Here is a 22,704-nt window from a genome sequence, read left to right on the forward strand (position 1 = left end):
AACCTTACTTTATTCACTTACAAGGTGTCTCTTATATTATATTTATTTACTCACTCTCTCAATTCTTAAACCCTATTAATGAATACGACATTGTTGTGGTATATGCATGAAGGAGCGCAGTCTGTAAGGTTAGCACTATCCATAGATACAGTATTTTAACAATGTATTAACATTTTACTTAATTTCTAACTATACATTTATTTTACTAACTTTTCCTAACTTAAATGTGTTATGTTATTTCACCAGTAGATGTCGCCATTGTGTCATTTTTTGTATTGTTATTGCTTTTTCTATTTTTGTATGTTAATGTCCAACGTGCAACGTATGACGTGTACGTAATGCATGCGTGGACGCCATTTTGGGAGTTCCTTTCTTCGCGTCGGGCGGTTCTGCTGGAGTTCTCTCCTTTTTTGCATCTGTTTTTTTTTCTACTTGGATTGTTTTTGTATTGTTTTTTCATTGGATTTTGCCCTTTTTTTTGGAATTTTGATGCAGCATCGTGGATTGGATCATGGTTTTTTATTTTCTTCGGATTTTGGATTTTACTTCGTCGACTGAAGTATGATTTTTCATTTTTCGGTTCCTGGATTTTTTTTTTCTTTGGAGTTTGGATTTTGAGCGTTTTTTTCTAATACTGGATGGATTTCGGTTGATTTTTGGTGTTTGGTTTTCGGAGCGGATTCTGTATTCTGGATTCCTTGGATTGGATAACTATGGCCAAATTGGACTTTTTTTGGTGATCCTTTGGAGCGAATTCTGTACTCTGGATTGCTTGGATTGGGGAAGTATGGTGAAATTGGACTTTTCTGGCGATTTCTTGGAGCGGATTCGGGATTATGGTGAAACTTGGTCTTTTCGGTGAGTATTTACTTTTTTTTCAACATTTCAGGTTATATGCCAGTGCTTGTAAATAGTTAATAGCTTCCATTGTTTCAAATCCGTTAACTATAGTCACTATACGTTCCTCATAATCTCTGTATTTTTTCTTTTTTGTATGTGTATGTTCCATTGAAATTGTTTGAGCTATTTTAAATTCTTGGGCTGATTGTTCCATTTTTAGGTGCTTTATAAAATGCCAGAGATTTGGGTTGCTTATGTTAAAATGTTTATTTATTCTTGCATATTTTGCTTTTCTCCTTGTTCCATTTCGTGTTAGTTGCCCTACCCAGGTGCTCTCTACGTAGTCCAATAAGTCTGTAAAGTGTTCTTCATTTATTTTGAAGTATTCTGTGTCAATTTGTTTTTCATAATATGCAATTACCTGTTCCTCCTTAACAAATGCCAATACAAATATTTGTTTAATGCTGTGTTGGAATTCGCTGTTCTCTATATATTTTGATTGCAGTCTCAGTTTTTGAATTTTTCGCCAAATGGCCTGGACAAAGTGAAAAAAATATCCTTGGATATTTGTGTATGTGTATATGGATTTAAATGCTTTCATTTGTCCTTGTTCAAAGTCCATTACCACTGTTGTAGGCTTTTTATCTGGAATAGCTTCCTTTTGTTTCCCAAATATACATCTGTATAATTCTTCAGTTTTATTTGGCATTAATATATATACCAGCGGTATTAGGGTCTGGTTTATGCTTCCGTGTACACTATAAAACTGTTGAAACGGGTGAGGACACGCTTTAAAGGTTGTGTTGTCATGCCATACTTGTGAATTTCCAAGGTGTAATAAGTTGTCATTTGTTGTAAATATTTGTATTTTTTCATTTTTTGTTTCTATCGTTGTGAAGAGAAACTGTTCTCCCTTTTCCGTTTTTTTTTAATATTTCCGGAATTTCTATTTCCTCATATGTTCGCAGTGCCATTGGTAGGTTTTCTTTTAGTTGTTTTTTTTCTGTTAATGCTACGTTGGATCAGTTTGGTATCTGGCATCTGAGCTGCAACATGTAGCGGGATTTGTTCACATGTTCGGCCTATTACCGATTCACTTGCCTCATTTGGGTGTGCATCAGCATTTTTCTTTATTTCATTTATAGTCTTTTTTATTTGTATAGCAGTATTGTCGGGCATATGATTGTGCTCTCCGCTGCTTCTTATGTTCTCCCCTTCAGTAATTGCTCTTCCTGTACACTTTGTCTTGTGTTACTCTGTACACTTCCAGTATGTTTTTTCTTTGCGTACAATTTCACGACTGTACGTATAGCCTCCATATACTAACTGGTTTCCTCCCATCTGCGACTTGACTTGATCGTGTCACTCATCACGTATCTGAAATATTGAAATTGCTGGTTAATTTTATTTCCATGTCTTACTTATAGGTTATACTTTTCATTTTGTAATTTTTTTGTCATTACTCATTCATTTTACCTGTATGGTTTCTGTCACGCAGTACGATGTTCTTTTTAGCAGGTGTCTTCGTTCTCTGGTTCTCTCACACACTGGCAGTTTGTTTTCAACTGTCAGCTGTGTGTCAGTATTTACATAAGGTTCTTTACTCGTCGTCAGTTGTTAGTGTTTTAACCCTTACTTGATCGGTATTGCAAGTACTATTTGGTTTTGGTTGTTTCAATATTTTGTGTGTCCGTGGAGGAGGTTTCGAGAGTTGGGGGGGAGGGAATTGGTAGGGAGACTTGGGGGGACCCCTCCGGGGGACCCCCCCATTCATAACGTGCACATTTTTTCAGGTCAATTAACGCTCTCATGTTGTACTGAGTATAACTACTTAATAATTATGAAGCTTTTGTTTCGACAGAATGACTTTTTACATGCTTTCTATCTGATGTCGAAGCTTTTACTATAAACCATTGCTATAGGCTGCCACTTTGCTCCTGTATTTCCCAGTGAGGCCCAGGAAAGTCCTCACTTGGGCTTGGGTAGTGGGGGATGTCCAGTTCTGTACCTGATGTACTTCACTGACAAGAGGTTGCATCTTGTCCCCACATACTCCAACTTCATTTATAAGGAAGGCCATTGGCTCCTGTTCAGTTTGATACTTTGCTGTCTTCCTGAACAAGTTGGCCTGACAAATGTCCTGACACCCAGTCTCTTGAGTCAGACCCAGTTCCTTCCAAGTGAGGGTTGAATCCGCCATGTCATCCAGACACGTATTGCTGAGATCCACTTTCACATTCAGAACAGGGGCTAAGCTAAGTTGACAGGTATCAGTTGCAGTCACCAATCCAGAAGTCCATGCACTGAAGTAAGGCTCTGAAAAGGCCGTAACTGCTGTCTCCTCCTCAGCACAGACTGACAAGGATATGTTGCCATGCCCTGCAGAGATATTATAACAGCGACTCTACTTTTCAGTACAGAGCTGATCCACTAAGGTGTTACCTCTTATTGAAGAGTGTGCTTCTGTTTTGGGGACAGAACACAGAGCTTTAGTGTCCATAAGGAATCCAAACTGGCTTTACCTGCATATCCCTCCCGTTCCTCAGAATTGAACTCTTGACAGCTAGAATGCTTATACACTCTTTGTTCCAACACAGGGTGGATCTCACATCAACTGTCAGAACCTTTTCTTGGTTCTGAACCACCACAATACCCAATCCTGGTGGGTTTATCTACTCCAAGAATATAGTCTGGTTTACACCATCCTGTTATAAAGAGTGTCAGTGACATCAAGGGGGGAGATTGCCTCAGCAAACTCTCCAGCTCACCTTGTTGATGTGGGGTCAGGTGGGGAGACACTAGGCCATCCTCACTGAAGCCATTAGAAGGGCTGCTTTGACACAGGGTATGAAGGCACACTGATTTGTTTGGCTCCCACTCTACAGCCATAAGCAAGGCTCCAATTTTCTCTCTCAATATAAAATCCTCCATACTATTCCTAGGTAACTGTGCAACAACCTGGTCAGGTTTATCAAAGCCTTGATAATAGTTTACATTGCCAAGCTGTGAAACATGGCAAGGTCCAGACAACTGACAGGTAGTCAGGGATTTACAGAACAGGTTTGACATGAGAAGGACTCACTCCCTTCTCTGGGGCTCACTCAGATCAGCCTGTGGATGACAGCTCAGTGGCACTTGACTGGTCACTTCACCATCCCTCCACTGGGTCTGAGCACTAATGGGCACAACAGAATAGCTACCTCTGTAGCTGTCATTCAGCTAGTCAATGACTGACTTGGCAGTCATTCCTCTGTGGGTTGGCACAAAGGCATATGGGATTATGATCAATAATCACCACTTGCAACCTATTGCCTGAGGTCTCCAGATTCAATGGGCTAATAAAATTAGGCCTTGTCTCTGGTAGCAATAAGTTCCCTCCTAAAAGTGAACTCTGGAGTAATTGAATTATTGTTTCCCTCCTGTCAACCTGGTGACAGAGAGTGAGACTCCCACATTGGTTTTCATCTGGGGCCCCCATCATGGAATGTGTGTTAGACCACACAGGTAATTTACACTAGAATGCATCACCAGGGGAACGTCACACACCAATTGTAGGAGGAAGGGCCTCACAACATGAGTGACCGCCAACCTCTCAAGGTTTGCTCAGGTGGGCTCTGTGAGTGTACTTTGCAGTAACCCACGTTCCTGATGAACTCATTGCTTCACTGGAGGAGAATCCTCCCATTGCAATCAGACCTTTCTCCATAGACCTAACCATGATGATTTCCTTTTCTGTTGGCCAATACTTCTTGGTCTCTTAGGACTCTCCTCTACCTGTATACTAGGCAGCGGATGAGACCCATAGATTCAAGGTTTTCTGGGGGTTCCTCTTCCAAACTATGAATGAGGACACTTCCAACTATCTGAACATCAGTTGTAGGTAAGGCAGGGGGAATATTCTCCTTCCCTCTGTCTATGTTTCTGACTCCACTGGCCAATGTGTTTCCCCTTAGGCCTAGGCTTTCTCTTAGGCTTGGCTAAGACAGCCTGATTTTGAGATCTAATGCTTGAAAGGTCTGATGAGTGCCTATCAGGGCCTAAGTCTTGGAGACTCAACTCACCCAGCACTCTTCCAGGAATCACTATTTTTACATTGACAGATGCCCTGACCATTTCCCTATTCATGGCTTGAATGCCAGGTGCTACTGGAACATTAAGGGAGGGCCTACCAGCCAACTGAGTATCCCCCACGGGAACTCTGGCAAGAACCTGTGGTTTGACCATGAAGGAAGCTATGTCAGTAGGACTGGGCCCAGTGTTCCTAACTGTAGAGGTGGTTACACCTACTACCTGAACACTATCCTCAATAGAATTATCACTATGTAATAGGACTGGGATGGGAGCCAATACTCCAGCACTGCTAGTTTCCAAGGAATCTAGACAAACTTCAGACTCTTCCTCTGAGGGAATGCAGTGTAAAGGGAAGGACACCCCTGCCATCTCTTCTTCCTCATACCGAGAGAAGGCCAGAATAGCAGAGCGGACCCCCACGGTCTTACCCTTACATTTGCGGTGCCCCTTCCTGTGGTCACTTGCTCTACAAGTGAAACAAGTCCCACTGGCAATTGACGCATAGGAAGTCTTAGTGTAACCACTCACCTGCTTGGGAAGGTTAGTCCCACTACCCTGACTGTAATGCTCACCTGATTCCCACAGAGACGCTGACCCGAACTGGACTGCTACCGTTTCTTCTATCGTGAGGCGCAGGGCCCGGAAGATGCTCTGGACGGGGCCTCCGAATTTGGATTGCCTGGCTTGTAGAGTAAGTTTTCTGCATGTGGAAGAAAAGGGATTGATTACCAGCTGGGGTGGATATGTGTTCCCACCAATCTCCCGTTTCTCACTCTTCTTGACCCCCAACTTGGTTTCTGCAAGCTCTCACCTTAGGTATTGCAAAGATGAGCTCTCCATCCTGCTTCAGGTGCAGGGGTGCGTAGGATCCAGTTACGTCACTGGATGGGAAATAGTTGCGGACACTGTGTCCTTTCGTCTCTCCTGCGGTAGCCGTAAGTATGAGTGTCTTTTCTCCACAGGAGCCGGGGCCCAGAAACCTAAAGCAGGTAAATCTCTTGGTGGGTATTTGTTCTCCGTGCTTAGTTAGTGCTCACCATGTATTCCTCTTATGCAGGTGCTGGGATGTAGCTGGCGTCGTGGCCGCGGTGGAGGAAGGTAAGTGAAAGAAAAGCGACTGCTTACTTCTAATGATTGTCTTTTTCTGCTTACAGGTGGCGAGATACTGCCGGCGACACAGCCGCTGTCATGCGTGATGAAGCACGTAAGTAAGTGGAAGAAATGTGGCCGCTTTAGAGCGGGCACCTCTAATGACTGTCTTTTTCTGTCTTTCAGGGCCGAGATGCTGCCGGCGTCGTGGCCGCGGTGGAGTTCGGCGAGGCCACGGATGGGTAAGGCAAGGCGGCGCGGCTGCGAGCGTTTGAGAGCGCTGCTAATCTTGTACCTTTCCTTTGCAGGATCGTCGGAGGTAGAATTGCTGAGGCTGGATTCCGGTAAGTATAATTTCTAATGCTCGCCTTCTCTTTTCTTATTTGTTTGCAGGTGTTCCGGGTGCTGGCGGGCGTGCCAGGAGCCAGGATGCAGGAGCCGACTCGGTGAGCGTCCTGCTGCTGATGCAGAATAACGCGAAGCACCTGTATTCCATCGGGCGTGGTTTAAATAGCAGAGAAGTGCTTCAGGTGTGTGTTCTTCCACCGGCCCCACCCAGGTAAGAAAAGAGTTCCTGAGTAGAGGAAATAGTTCCTCCCAGCCCTGATGGCTGGGGACTTCAGCCAGACTGGATTGTTCTGGGTAAGTATGCAGCATGGTCTGCCTCAGGTAAGTCCACCCAAGCATTATTACACAGTTTATCAATATGAGCCCGGCGCCTATGGCGCCAAAGGCACCAGGACACGGTCCAAAGGGCCCCTGTAGGGGTCTGCTGGGTCCAGAGATGTGGAAGAAGGGTCTGCTTCCGGGGGCGCTGGGTCAGTCCTGGCTCCTCGGGAGTAGTGCTCATGACACTGACCTGATTCTGATGACTTCCCCTTATTAAACTTGTTGTGGGCCTTCCTGGACATCGTTTTATCAGTATCTCCACCCTCTTTCTCTTTGTGCTTCCTTCCCTCCTCCTGCTTACCTGAAGCAGGCTTGTCCTTATGGGAAACTCTTTGTGAAACCCATAAGTCAGCAGCCTCTTTGGATTTAACTCAGTTGAGTCAGCCAAATGCTGCTTAAGCTCTGGGGAACAAGAGGCAAAATATGTTCAAGCATGACCAAATTGATCATACGCTCAATGGTGGTTACCTGATAGCCTTCTATAAAGCCACTCAAGTTCTTCAAAGAATCAGCAACACAACTTACACAGGTCATACATCCTTTCTTTTTGCCTTCCCTAAACCTCCTCAAGTATTTGACAGGAGTCTTCACAAACTTGAGGATCAGAGATTGCTTCAGTATTACAAAGTCTAATCTATCAGCCTTTGACATGTCCATAATGGCACTGCAGCAAGAATGGGGCAGTCTGCTGATCAACCATGCGATCCTGTCAGCATCACTGACTCCTTGTACCTCACATGCATATTCAAAAGTCACAAGCCAGTCAATTATATCATTATTTTCCTCATACATACTCAGGAGATCTTTAGGAAACCTGGGATGTGAAGAGGTCCCAGAAACATATCCAGATCCTCTGGAAGAACCTTGTGAAGCATGAATCTTGGCAAGCTCCAGCTAGTGATCCCTATCTTTCTGCCTCTCAACACTCTCAATTTCCAATTTGCCCATAGCAAACACATGCTCTTTCTTTTTGAGCCTGAGGGTGTCTCTTTTCAAATTGAACAATGCCTCAGCCTTTGAGTAGGCCTTAACCAGAGGTCCAGAGGATGCACCTTCTCCCTCCTCATAGTTAACACCAGTCACTGTATTGACAGTAATGACATTACTGGTGCTGGATCCAGCCCCAGCTTCACTATCAGGACCATTTGTTAAGTTAGGCACAACTTTGTTTCTTTCAAAATCCAGAATTATTACAACTAACTCAACTTTTGTGAAAGAGACTGTCAAGCCTCTCTCAGCACACAACTTTCTCAGTGATCCACTTTTGAGGCATTCAAAGTGGTGAAAGTGATTGTCTCCATTATATTAGAAAATCAGTCCTAATAAATTATATTAGAAAATCAGTCCTAACAAATTGGTGTACAGCAGTGGGATGACCCTCTCCACATAACATCTGAGTGTTCTGTGAAGAAAAGGATCTGTATTGGGTACAACAGTGTAGATCACTGGTGGTGTGCCCAGATTATATTTACACAAGACACTGCCTTGCAATCAAATATTATAGTGTCTTGTGTAAGTATAATCTGGACACACCAACAGTAATCAACACTGTGGTACCCAATACAGAGGCCAGGAAGAAGTCTAAACAACAAGATGGAAAAAAAGGCAAGAAATATCGTGGCACAGCCATGTTTGACCAGTAGCTAAAACAAAATTCCCCAAAAAGTGGGGAAAAGACACTGCTGCCACTAGCCCATGTTTTAAGCACATCTAGAGTAACCAAAAATCCTGTGAGTGTTAGTCTAGGGCAAAACAAAAATGCACCCGATTGCACTGCAGTGTAAGCTGCTTTGTGCAATGATAAAAAGTGACCACAAGTGATACAAAAGTAACCAAAAGTAGTAACACAGTAACACGACTAAGGGAAACACTGTTTCCCAGTACTGATAGCTAGAAGGACATATCATTGTCCCCATAATATATGAGCAAAGGCTAGTACAGCGAAGCGTAAGGCTTCACTGTGCTGCAAAAAGTACAGGTTAGATTAAAAATTAATAGCAAAAAGTTTGGGGGGTTCCATAAAGATGGAAAGAAATGTGCAGCAAAGAGGAATCTTTCCTAACACCTAGGAGACCTGAGCGTCCTATCACCAGTTATTACTGCATGTGCTGTTGGCCAGGGATTCATTTATGTATTCCCTCTCCTTTGGGGCACACCACCCTGAAGCATAAACATTCCAATCTGGTAGAGCTGTACTTAATTGCAATAGAGACAGAGCCTTTTTGAAGGGCTCATAGGTCATTAGACTATTGACAGTTTGTGGTGTTATTATAGCCTTATAGACTGTGGGCGGGGTTGTCGCCTCGGGCTATAGTTTGGGGAAGGTTCAGTATCCCAAATGATAATGATCCCTCCTGAGGTATATAATTCTATTAGCACATGATGAAAGTAGCAACACAAGTTTTAGTGTTTTGGTGATAAATTCAAAAATGTTACTTCAAGAGTGAGTAAAGTACATAGACAAGCTGAGTTAGTAAATTAAATGTGGTTTTATTGTGTAACATTTAAATAATTGGGTTGTTTTCATGGGTTAAGCATTTAATTGCAACTTGGCTGAACTGGAACAGGTTTTACATGAGCATGCACTAGGTGAAATATAAAAGTAAAAGGTTACTCTATAAGAAACTGAAAAAATGTTCTAATATTTTAGCTTTGTCTTTGTTGTGTTAAATAGCATGTTGCAGGCAAAAAAGGTTCCTCCCGGGGAGAAGGTGTCTCGTTAAAAAGAATCTGTCCTGGAAATTGCATTGTCATTTTCCTGTCTGCTTCTGAAGACAGAATGTTCAGAGTGCAGTCAATACCAGTAGTTATTGACTGTAAACTGAACATTTTAATTGGCTAAGAGGTCAATAACAATCTCTAATGTGCTAATAAAAGGTGGTACAGCTGTATCCTAATCCATATTTTGAAAAAACATGTAATTCCTATTAATAATAGGAACTCCCGTCCCCTGCATACCTCTTGATATTGGAAAAAAGACCCAACCAAAATTTACATAAATGTCACAATTTTCACTAGTTTTTGTTTTTAGAACAGCTAAATTCGTAAGTTATTTCGTTTTGCAATTCTTAATTAGAAGGCAAATTCCAATATACACAATGTCGTACAAAAATAATTTATCAACATGATATTTTTAGTACTTATTTTGAACAAAAATCAGAGTTCAATTCACTCAAAGGTACATAAAATACAAAACATTCTCGATATGGAGTTCTATGCATTTCGAGAGTGTGCCTCTCTTCTTCAGGAGCAATAACTATTTAACTGAACACAGTGGCCCTCATTAGGACCCAGGCGTTAAGGGGTTTACGGCGACGTAAACGGCGCCGACCCTTAACGCCTGATTCCAAGGTCCCTTTGCGGGATGGTGATTTTAACACCTGCTTTTTGCAGGCGTTAAAACCCATGCCACAAAGGGACCTTGGTGCTAATTACGCCACCGTAATTTACGGTGGCGTAATTAGCGCCTTTCCCCATTCCCATTATGCCCTATGGGGCAAAAATGGGAATGGGGAAGGGTAAAATGGGAAATGGGGATTTACCGCCCCACTCACCTTGGAATGGGGCGGTAAATCCACCAACCACCATGGCGTAAACGTAGTTTACGCCATGGTGGTAAGGGTACGACCCAGGCGTTAACTTACCGCCTGGGTCGTAATGAGGCACAGTGTTTCCTAATAATACTGATAATTCAAAAATACTCTAAATGTAAGTTTCAACAAATAGTTTCTCTTCCAAACACAAAAATACAGTATTTTTCTTTTCCTTAGGACTTCAAATGTCCATTTCGATGTGGAATTGTGGAAACGCCATCTTATGAGACAGTTCTCTTGTGTTCTGAAAATAATAGTGATATGTGTATTAGATAATGGTTAGATCAAATCGTCACTATGGTGTTAGAAGGGTAAGTATCCTTGTTCCTACCTGTGTATTGTTGTCAAGGCCTGTGTTTCCAGATTCTGTAATACACCGTGTGTCGTCGTGTTTATCCACCGTAATGCCTAGTCAGCTTACATTCTACATAAAGTATAATAATATGTGTCAGGCTATAATCAAACGCTTTTCCAATTCTACAAGTTTACAAGTTTAGATTCAAAAGTCAGTGTATTCTGTGTTGCAGTATCGGGTAATAGCGATGTTAACAATCCCAGCACAGAAGTCGATTCTCGTTAGTTCTCGAAAAATCTACACGAAGAATAACGAGTGTAAGTGTTTTGAATAATCCACTAAGTACCAGTCATTTTTAGATACTGGTCCATCCACATTCTTACCTATGTCAGTGATTTCCTCACCTCAAAAGGTATATCCTACAGCGTTCTCGCGGGTAACACGGTTCACTCGCTACCTTTGGCTATTTAAAGTCATGTGACGTGAGATTTAGTGTCATGTGACATATGATCTCCGTCACGTGATGTCCTAGACTTCTGGGAGTTGAAGTGCCCACAGACTTACAAAGACTTCAATGGACAAAGACACTGAGGGGCCGATTCATGGAACAAACGTGCGCCGAAAATCTTGGCGCAAGCAGGCGCAAGCATGAAAAAACAGGCGCATGCGCACGCATGCGATTCATGGAAGTCCCTGCGCGTGTTTTCCTTGGGATGTGCGCCAAACCCGAGCGTGGCGCACATGGGCGCACACGTCATTGAAACAGCTCAAACGCTGTGCGCGACACGCACAGGGAAAGCATGCAACGTCCCCGCATACACCAAAAAGGGGGCGGGACACGGGGCGTAACACGCGGAATGGAGAACAACGCGTGAAAAAAAAGGCGTAACTGGGGAAGTACTGCTGGGAAGTACACGGAACGCCCACACGCACGCAAACTACACGTATTCATGGAATCGAATAGGGCAAACCCGCGCACGGGCAAAGACATGCACAGGCCTAAACACGTCCGCCACACGAAGGCAGGCAGTAGCGCCCCTGCGCATTACAAAAGTGTGCGCAAATAAAAAGCACATATATACAGCTATGATGAATGTCCCATACTGTGGCCCCCTAGGATAAATGACATGCACACAACACACAGGCACCCCATAAAAAGAAGAAAAAGAGACAAGCGCCCCCCAGTAGCCCACGTGCGTGCAAAAATGACACACGTAGTACGGTGTGGCAGCCAGGAGCCCAAAAAAACATACGCGATCAACAGGCAGGCCAGTATGGCTGTAAAAAAAAGGGGTACGTGACAAACACGGACACCTGCTGTGTGAAAAATAGCGTGTGCGTGTATTTCGGGGGTGCGCGGGAAGTTTCACATGCGATAAGCCCTGTGTGAGTGAGGTACGTGTATTACTGGGGTTCGCAGGAAATTTTACATGCGAAAGGGTCCTGTGCGCGTGGGGTACGTGTATTACTGGGGTGCGCGGGAAGTTTTACACGCGATTGGCCCTGTGCGAGTGGGGTACCACTCACCGTCTGCCTTGTGTGTAGAAGAACACGTAGCCAACACCCACCCACTGTTAAGTAATAGCGTGTGAATCCCAATGGCTGGAAAACACATGCCCGCACCCCACGAAAAGCACGTACAGAGCAATGGAAAGCCACGTGGGATGTTCAACCCGTGCCAGGGCAACGCCCGTGCGGATACGTCACAGACACGCTTAAGCGCTAAGGGCCTTTGGTCAAATGAAATTGCATACGTGTGCTGATGCGCTTACGCGCTAAGGGCCTTTCCTCGGATTTCACACTGACGTGCACTTTTTTCACGTGCCAATTCACTCCGTATCAAGCTGGCCAAGCGTACACACACGGAAGACCACGCTCCTGCCCTGAAGGCTCCCACCTGCCATCTGCTGCTGCCTAGCTGCCTGCTGCCCACATGCCCTGCTATTTGGTGCCTGCACATCAGCCAGGGTTCCAGTTTCTGTGTCCACCCCTGCTGGAACAGAAGACTCCGGACTGGGATACCATCGCTCCACAGCCCAGCCCCAGGACCCAGTTGCCCACCCACGCCTGCCTCGGGGGTCGCCATGTCGGGGCAAACACCATCTGAGACCACTGGCGACCCCCAGCCATAGAGGCAGAGGGCCACCAGCTTCAGTGTGAAGGAAGTTGGTGTCCTGGTGGAGCATGTCCTGGGGCATTATGATGCCCTCTTCGGAACATCACGCGCCAACAAGGAACGACGGGAGAGGATCTGGGACGACGTACTGGTTGCCATCAACGAGGAGGGGGTGGCAACCCGCGACATCAAGCACGTCAAGAAGCGCTGGGAGGACTTCAGGTCCAGGACCCTCCACAAGGCCGGGCGCCTCGCGGAGGAGGGCCGGGTCAGCATGAGTGACATCCAGATGAGGGTCCTGGAACACGTATGCCCAGCGCTCCAGGCCCAGATCCTTCAGAGGAAGACCCGTCTGGAGTTGAGCGGTAAGTGGCCAAGCATTGGTGTGCGAGACAGGGCATGTTGCAGTGTGCTGGTAGTCTGATACTTGCCTGTATGTGTGACATGGGCCATGTATGGATGTGTGTGTGCAGGGACATCATGGTCATGCATGTGAGACCAGTAATGTGCGAACCACATGGTTGGTGCATGAGTTCCAATGCTACATGGGGAGCTGTATGGCAAATACACACATGAAAGCATGTCAGTGTCTGTTCTTGCACATAGTGGGGGTGTGAGGGATGGGTGCTGCTGTCATGTACATGTATGATGCACATGTGTGTGTGACTTCGATACGCCATGGATTCATGACACATGTCCGTGATGATGTGTAGATTCACTCATGCAGTGCGGTCACCGTTGTATGCACTGTGTCTATCCACTGTGTCTGTGGTGTACAAGGCATGATGCATCACCATCCGGTGATGTGTGTGCATGGGATCAGTGTGAGCCAGGATGCATGTGAGTTTGAAGGCAACATTTTGATTAATAGAGGCCCTTGTACATGGATGCTGATGTTGATTGCAGGCGCCATGCCTGTTTATGCATGTGTGTTGCGTGCATTCACCCATGTGTTGTGGAGGGACAGGATGGAAGTGACGTTAGACACTGCCACTCATGTGTTTTTGCTTCCTGTCTATGGGAATATTGTACTGTACCCTGATGCTTGTGTTCTATGTCTCCCTCTACGCAGCGTCAAGTGAAGAAGAGGGCAGAGATGGCGCTGTGGAGCCAAGCGGCGGGGATGTCTCCACTGGGCGGCGACGCAAGGCCCAGCCATCCTCCCAGGACTTGCCATCATCCGGGAGCGAGGGGGCTGGTGCCGCGTCTGCCACTACAGCTGTGACGGAAGGGCTGGGTGAGCCCCCACATGGGCTTGCAATGGCGGAAGATGGTACGGAGACATCCAGGCTGGTGGTCTCCACAGAGGAGGAGGAGCCCGCTACTGAGCCGCACATGGGGCCTGGTGGGGGTAGTATCACTGGTGCAAGTGGTGCAGTCCAGGGCCAGGGTCAGGAGGCAGCACAGGTCACCGCGGAGGAGTGCATGTCCCTGTCCTTGACCCTGTGACTGCACCACCATGCCCCAGCAGGGATGCCCCGTCCCAGGCCCGTCCGCAGGTAGGGGAGAGTGCCATGTCATCTGCCTCTCCACTACCTGCAGACGAGGGGTCCCATGAACATATGGGCTCCGTCCTGATTGGTGTCGCGTTGCGCGCGCGTGACATTCGTGATGACGTGCGTTCTGCCTGGGCAGAGAACGCACGCCATCACGAAGAGCAGCGTCGCGACGTGGCACTGTTGGGAGGGGTCCTGGTTGGTGGGTTCCTACATGTGACGCGCACTCTGGCGGACCTCTCCTCCTCTGTGGAGACTATGCGCCAGTCGTTCTCCCTGCCGTCTTCCGGCCCAGATTCCACCAGGGCCCCCTGTGGACCTGGCCTGACCAACACAGCCAGCTTGGTGGAGATCCCATCCCTGCCACAGTCGGGAGTCGGCGGTCCAGCAGGGGTGGACACCACAACTGGAGACCAGCTGATGGAGGATGTGCAGGCATCATCAGACAGGGCCCATGGACAGCAGCAGCAGCAGCACGAGCAGGCTCTAGGTGGGAGCAATGATGGCTCGGGCCATCGACATCAGGGGGGCAGGCATCGGCCAGAGGGCAGGAGGACCCTGGAATGGATGTGTCTTCTGTGTGGCTGCGGTTGGGCCAGCCTAGAGGTGCGGAGCGGCGGCGGCAAAAAGAGGCGCGGCTCACCATGTTCAGGGCAGAGTTCTTCATGCGTCGGGCGTTGAGGCAGGCAGAGTGCCTCGAGGCGACACGCAGGGAGTTGGAACAGGCCATGAGTGCCTCCCTGCGAGACCTCGGGGCCAGGGCAGAGGCCCGCCACCGGGACATCGACATGGAGTTCGATGATGCCCTGGCCCGGGACACCACAGAGTGAGCCGCAGGACTTGCCCGCCGCCATTGTATATAGTTAGATGTGTTAGTGTTAGGTTTCCTTTCCTTTTTTTAATTTTGATTGCGCTTGGACAATGCACCACGTTTTTGTACATAGTTTTTTATTAGGTAGTATTTTTGGTAGGTTTCATTTCATCAGTTGGGCTCATGGACCATGGATTGTTCTAATTTTTTTTATTTTCACCATGGAGCATTGGATTTCACTTTCTTTTTTCCCTTGGATTTGCTTTGTTGGACTGTGACTTTGGACACCATTACTTTTGGATTTCTTTGGATTATGATTTCTTGTTTTTTATTCTTTTACGGACATGCAGCATTTCTTTAATTATTCCCATTGTTGTGTGTTTTCTTTTAATTACATTCATGTTGTGTTTAATACATGTTTTTCTTCATACTTCGATGTGTGGTATTATCTCATTAGTTTCATGCATGTCATCATATGGGTTTTCACATTCACTTGCACCCATTGTGTGTGCGTGACGGACATGTGTTCATTTACATACTTGCTTTTGGGGTTGTATCATGTAATTGCCTTTTCTATGTGGGTGGATGCAATACTTGGTTGGGTCTTTGGGCTGGGGAGGCTGGCCATAAGGGCCATGATTGAGGATCATCATGACGTGGGGGCAGGGGGACATGAGTGGGACATGAGTGGGGGCCTGCTGGCAGGTGCCCTGCACTGCTGGGGGGTGGGGGCGCAGGGGGATATGAGTGGGACATGAGTGGGGGCCTGCTGGCAGGTCCCCTGCACTGCTGGGGGTTTGGGGTGCAGGGGGACATGAGTGGGACATGAGTGGAGGCCTGCTGGCAGGTGCCCTGCACTGCTGGGGGGTGTGGGTCCAGGGGGACATGAGTGGGAAATGAGTGGGGGCCTGCTGGCAGGTGCCCTGCACTGCTGTGGGGTGGGGGTGCAGGGAAACATGAGTGGGACATGAGTGGGGGCCTGCTGGCAGGTGCCCTGCACTGCTGGGGGGTGGCGGTGCAGAGGGACATGAGTGGGGGCCTGCTGGCAGGTTCCCTGCACTGCTGGGGGGTGGGGGTGCAGGGGGACATGAGTGGGGGCCTGCTGGCAGGTGCCCCGCACTGCTGGGGGGTCGGGGTGCTGGGGGACATGAGTTGGTGATCAGTAGTGCAAGTTGACATGTGGCTTGGCTGGGGGGCATACCCAAGGTGGATGGGCTGCCTGCGGGACATGACCAGGGGTGCAGGGTAGTCCCCTGTGGTGTGGGCTGCCTGCAGGGGCCGTGGAGGGTTTAGAGGGAACACCTGGGAGGACCCACACTGCCAATTCACGTGTAGGACTCCCCGCGCACCCCCGAAATACACGTACCCTGCTCAAATCGCGTGTGAGACTTCACGCAAACCCCAGTTATACATGTACCCCGCTCGCACAGGGCCAATCGCATGTGAAACTTCCCACGCACCCCCCAAAATACACGTGCCCTGCTCAAATCACGTGTGAAACTTCACGTGATCCCCAGTTATGCACGTACCCCGCTCGCACAGGGCCAATCGCGTGTGAAACTTCCCGCGCACCCCAGTAATACACGTACCCCACTCGCACAGGCCGTTTCGTGTGTGAAAATTCCCACGAACCCCAGTAATACACGTACCCCACTCGCACAGGGCCAATCGCGTGTGAAACTTCCCGTGAACCCCAGTAATACACGTACCCCACTTGCACAGGCCCTTTTGCGTGTGAAACTTCCCGCGAACCCCAGTAATACACGTACCCCACTCACACAGGGCCAATCACGTGTGAAACTTCCCGCGAACCCCAGTAATACACGTACCCCACTCACACAGGGCCAATCACGTGTGAAACTTCCCGCGCACCCCAGTAATACACGTACCCCACTCGCACAGGGCCAATCGCGTGTGAAACTTCCCGCAAACCCCAGTAATACACGTATCCTACTCGCACAGGGCTGTTCGCGTGTGAAACTTCCCGCGAACCCCAGTAATACATGTACCCCACTCACAAAGGGCCAATCGCGTGTGAAACTTCCTGCGAAACCTAGTAATACACGTACCCCACTCGCACAGGGCCTATCGCGTGTGAAACTTCCCGCGAACCCCAGTAATACACGTACACCACTCGCACAGGGCCAATCGCGTGTGAAACTTCCCGCGAACCCCAGTAATACACGTACACCACTCGCACAGGGCCTATCGCGTGTGAAACTTCCCGCAAACCCGAGTAATACACGTTCCCCACTTGCCGTGTGCTGTGTGGCGGCCATGTATACTGGTACAGGGTTTACGCAGCCCTTTGCGCTGGATTGGGGATTTTGATGGGTTTTCCCTGCACGAGGGGCTTTCTTGGGGGCGTAACTCGCGCTGCTGCAGGGTCGCTGCGCCACTGTGCGCCACTGCTGGTTTTGGTAGCTAAAATCCTTGAATACGCTGTGCGCGGAAATGGATTTTAGCGCACGCGGCTGGCGCAGAGATTCGCACGTGCACACTGTGCGCCAGCCGCGTGCGCCACTTGTGCGCTAAATTCTATGAATTACCCCCTTAATCTCTCACTTTGTCACACACTAAAGCTTGTGTGGTTTAATTAACGCGAGTGGTATAAATCATCTAGCTGTTGGGAATAATAATGTTCAATGGGTGGATATGTCTACAAACACTTGCGGACATAAGTTCTTATGTTATCAAGAGATATCGATACCTGATAGTGTATATAGAGGTATTCCATCTGATGGTGTGGAATTCTGGGAATTGTGGTCTTTTATACTAAATGGTGTCTCGACACATATTAATTGTTCGTACTGCTTTGTTGCAGCGATGTGCACAATATATGTATGTTATTAAGCTCCAGACTGTCTTTCCATTATTCAGACTGTCTTTCCATTATTCCACATCATTTCACCTTGATTATTTATTACTTATACAACAACATGAAAATGAATATAAAAGCAGGTATGAAAAACGAATATTGGTAACAAAGGAAAATTCAAGGGAACATCAATCAACCTTTCTCACAGCAACAAGTGCTAATCATATCACTATTTCTTTGCTGTTTTTCATAAGAATACATTCAGAGAATATTCTTCGTTCATACCTCTAGGTTCTAAAGCATCCAAAAAAATGCTCCTTGTTGTTTTTGTTGTCAGGCTGAATGAAAACAAAGGCAATGTTATGTTGCTTCTTTTTCTACCAATTTATCGAACAATGTGTGCCACATTTGCCAAAATGTTAGTGCAAAACAATGCAAATGTTGTAATACTCTCTCTTTGGCCTCTAGGCATTACTGTTCTCTTGTCGTTGACGGTGTTCATGCTCCTGGTAGCTGAGATCATGCCTGCAACCTCCGACTCTGTTCCACTCATAGGTAAGACAGTGCTTAGCCTCTGTGGGTCTTTACAGTTCCTTCAAGCGTTTTTGGTACTTTTCCGTGTTGCCTTTTGAAGTGTCATCTTTCTGTCTGATTAATATGATGTAATTATATTGTGCTTGAGTTCGCAAGATTTTCGGTATGCAGCACTGTAAAAACCCATCCATGAGATTACCGTTTAATGGACAGCCATTACAGTCCTATAAGCTATTCATTTTATACATTAATGACACTGCCTCTATGGACAGTTGAGGTCAGCCGCTACAGGCAAATACGGCATTGCCATGAAAGATACAATGGGCCTCATTCCAGGATTGGTGATGTTCATGGCGCTATTTGCACCCTGACTGCCACCAATAACGGGTCCGGCACTGGTGTAGTTCAATGGGGACTTACCGGTGTAGTCCGACCCTGGCGGGACCGGTAAGTCCCCATTGAACATGCCATTCCCCATTCCCATTGAGCCCCTATAGGGCTCAATGGGAATGGGGAAGGCGCAATTTACGGGCCTGCTAATGGCAAGCCCGTAATTAGCGGCCTGGTCCCTAACGGGACCCGTAAGGGACGTGTGGTCCGACCTTGTCAAAGGCACACCCAGCAGATGAGAGAGAAAGGAATTGCCATCAGATTGGAGCCTATCCGCCTTGCCCATACTCCATAGTTCGCTGACATAAGCTCCTACTGCCACATCACTGCCTCTATAGTCCGTTAACATATGGGTATCCGAAAATTGTTGTAAGGTATTTACAAATCTAAACAGGCTGCGAATAACCTGTTTCATTTGCCATCTTCTTGTGATTATATTATCCTTTCACCTCAGGTTTGGAGGTGGTCGCTACATGTGGGTTAAAACCTACATAAGGCTACCCCATTAGCCCCTAGTGCCTTGAATATTTTCTGCTGTCCTATGACCAATTCAAGTTCCCTTCCTGAAAATGGCTAATGGGGGACACTGGTCATAGTATTCCTTCCACCCTCCATGTTTAGATTACAGCCAGAGCTATAAAGTGCGGTAGAGTGATTGTCCCAATCCTCTTCATTAACATGAACTTCAGGGGCTTCCGAGAAGTCCAAATCTAAACCATTAGAGTTCAATGCAATGATCTACCAAAAATTCTTATTATCATAGCATCCCAATGGTCCTTAGCAATCTCCTGTTTCCTTAAAGCTAGTTCCCTTCTATAGTCTCTTCATTTGTGCCTAATAGTAGCGATATTGTGATGGATTGTCTTTAGAGCAGCTAAAAGTGTTTTCTTTTTCTGCTTTCACTTAGTTGATAACCAAGACTAACATTTTCCTTCACCATGAGGCATATCACACTTGTTAGTGCTACACATGTATTCACACCTTGAAATAAATGAAGTGAAAGCATCTAGCATCATTTGTGGTGTAGGGTTCAGACCCAGACATACCGTTACATTATCCTTGTTTGATTGTTGACCTTTACAGGGGACAGTGCCTACCCGCTGACGACATTCATGATGACACCCATCAGGAACCCCACAACACCAGCATATGTGAGGTATAATACTGCACATATAGCCACTCGGGGAATAGTGGAGTGCACATTCGGAGTGCTAAAGTCATGCTTAATCTCCCTTGACCACTCAGGTCGGGTTTTGCTGTATGCCCCGCCAGAGTAGTCAATTGTGGCTGCATGTGTCCTGCACAATGTTGCCACATGGTGCAGTGTACCAGTGGACATGCAGGTGGGACACCGGCCACACTGAGAGGCAGCGCCCTTGCTTTGCCTGGCCAAAGGGCATGTGGAGAGGCTGCATGCAAACAGCTGGTGCAATCGTACTTCACCTAAATCCCAGCCCCTGAGGAGTACACACAGTGAAGCCACCTCCCAGGTGCCATTCAATGATGATTTGTGGCCTATCCTCCAACACCATGAGAATGTGCCTCTGGGAGTTCAAATGTGTGTGTGTCCATTAGACATAAAACAACATGGCCAAGCTTAGGCCCCTGAAAATATAAGTAAGTGGCAGTATACCACTACCACTCTGTGAAGTATGTAGTGAAATCATGCTTCAATATGACCAATTGTAGAATCAAAATATTCTGGTACAAGTACAAATATGAGGCTGTAGAAAAATGACTATTAGGCAACAATCACATTTTAGTACCTTGCCATTCATGGGCACCAAAAGCAACAATTCCACCAATTCTGAATAGCAAACCAAAATCTGATGAAAGACCTGTGGGACCGTGTGCACTACAGGCAAAACCATATTCATATTCATGTTGCTGTGAGTGCGAAAAGCAGGGGTACAAAGTGAAACATGTGACATAGATACTGGGAATAGGTATACATTGACCCCATATATAACATCAGAATAAGAGCCAAATTGAAATCGCACACACACCCCAAGGGCCACATTCACAGGTCCATCAAATAATGGTGCAACCACACATGAAAGCAGCCTGTGACTCATGGCCCTGATCTACATGACAGTGCACAACTGAATCAGACAGGCATATCACCTTGACACAACAGTGTCCATGTAGTACACACAGCACAACGAACTCAGTCCTAGAACGCCGTCACCTGTGCAACAACAACTGGACTGCATGTCGACTCCAAACCACACACATGAGACCACAAGTAGGAAGGCATACTACAATTATGATGCCAAGAAAGTCATGTGTGGAGAACCCTGGAACCCCAATGTGTGTCACACAACAACAAACTGGTTCAGTGGCTAAAGCATTCCCCAACAACCTGTAAGGAACTCATGGTGGCAACAGTAAAGACAGAAACAAGTGATGTCAGTTCAAGGGTGTTTATTGAACTTCATAATGGGTGAGATAAATGCCTAATCTAAACCTAAATCTAAGATGGAAGCAAGCAACGACCATCAAATAAAAATAAGGCAGTCCTAGTGGCATCTTGTCAAATAATAAGGGCCAATACTAAAAAAACCTATTGCCAATCCTTCCTACTAGATATAAAAGAAGAGTGTGGGATAATGTTCACCAGAAAAGAAAGAAGTGTTTACAGTCAGGATGGAACAGCTGGGTCTCCCTTCCCTACATTTGAAGCATGGGACAAGGCGGTACTCTCAAGCACAGTACTTTCCTGGGCCTCGACAGCACAAGGTTCATAGTTCAGTTCAACAATATCAAAACTACTTCAGAGCTTAAGTCTATTTCCTGCAAAAGTCTCTTGCCTTAGAAGGTTTTCTGATTAGAAGTAACAAACAAACACAAGTTCTCTCGGTGTTCTGGCACCCTGGGCGCTTGCTCTTTGTCCCTAGGATCTCCCCCTGGCGGGCTCGAATCCTTTCATGCAATCTTTGGGTGATTGCTCTTCACCCCTGGGATCTTCCTCTGCAGGGCTCAGATCCTTTCTTGCAAAAATGGGCCTCCCTCAGTCGGGTTCACTACAGCCTTTCTTCTACGCAGTTCATGGATTGCTCAGTTTTATCAGAAAGCAGGATTTCTTTCTCTTCAGCTTTCTTTCGGCATCCCTCTGTCGGGTTCACATTTGACAATTATCACAGTTCTCAATCATAGTGTAAACGGGGTTCCCTTCCCCCAGATTTCCTCTAGCAACGGGTCAGAGACTTTCGATTGTACAAAGGATTTGACGTGACCCTTGTAGGTCCACTCTGACACCTCTCGCCACACTTTCCTAGGGCCTTTTGGTTGTTGTAGTTTCAAAAACAGGTTCTGGTCAGCACCTTTTGAATGAGCACCCACGTGGCACCAGACCCCTCTGCACCTGGACCTCAACTGGGCTTTCTTTAAAGTTCAAGAGTACACACAAGTCCATTCTCCTTGCATTCAAAATGTGGGTTTAACACAGTTTGGTTTGATATCAGCTTCCTCCGACTCACTGGCTGTGTTGAACCCGCTGGCTTCTTTGTTCTCTGGAGTGAAGGATAGCCAGCTTGCCTCTCCGACTGCATTATCAATGCGGGAGGCCCCTGCATACCATTGACCTCTGTTGCTCTGCATGCTGGCTGTAACTCCCAGTCTTACGTTTTCCCTTCTGGAGGCTTCGTGAGTCTGAGTTGAAAAGGGCAAGTGCAATTTCCCCTTCGACATCCTTCCCGATATCATTGCTTTTCTTCTCCCTTTGTATTGCCAGTTTGGTGTAGCTGTCTCCTCATGCGGTCTGCCAACCTCAAAGTGTGCTTTCGTGCTACGTCTTTTATGCCTGTGGGCAAGGTAAAGGGCCATCAGGTGTGCATGGTGATTGCCAATTGCATGACTCTGCCTGACACGAGTGTTGGGACATGACAGGTAAACGGCTCTGGTGTTAGTATGTCTGTTACCATGTAAGCAAGTGTTCATGCGGGAAAAGGGGGAGAGAGGCTGGAGCTCTAAATATCCTACA

The 22,704-nt window shown here is 46.8% G+C and overlaps 1 protein-coding gene across 2 annotated transcripts in view; it reads left to right on the plus strand.

Annotated features, from left to right (window-relative positions):
- Positions 1-22,704, plus strand: part of LOC138510630 (neuronal acetylcholine receptor subunit alpha-7-like) — a 2,317,401-nt gene that overhangs the window by 1,903,125 nt on the left and 391,572 nt on the right. For both annotated transcript variants that reach the window (XM_069626422.1, XM_069626423.1), the window contains exon 8: positions 18,267-18,353. In XM_069626422.1, the coding sequence (XP_069482523.1) occupies positions 18,267-18,353 (87 nt within the window). The remainder of the gene's footprint in view (positions 1-18,266; positions 18,354-22,704) is intronic.

Source organism: Ambystoma mexicanum, chromosome 6p (genome assembly GCF_040938575.1).
Source record: "Ambystoma mexicanum isolate Mex_15411 chromosome 6p, UKY_AmexF1_1, whole genome shotgun sequence".
Taxonomy (NCBI): domain Eukaryota; kingdom Metazoa; phylum Chordata; class Amphibia; order Caudata; family Ambystomatidae; genus Ambystoma; species Ambystoma mexicanum.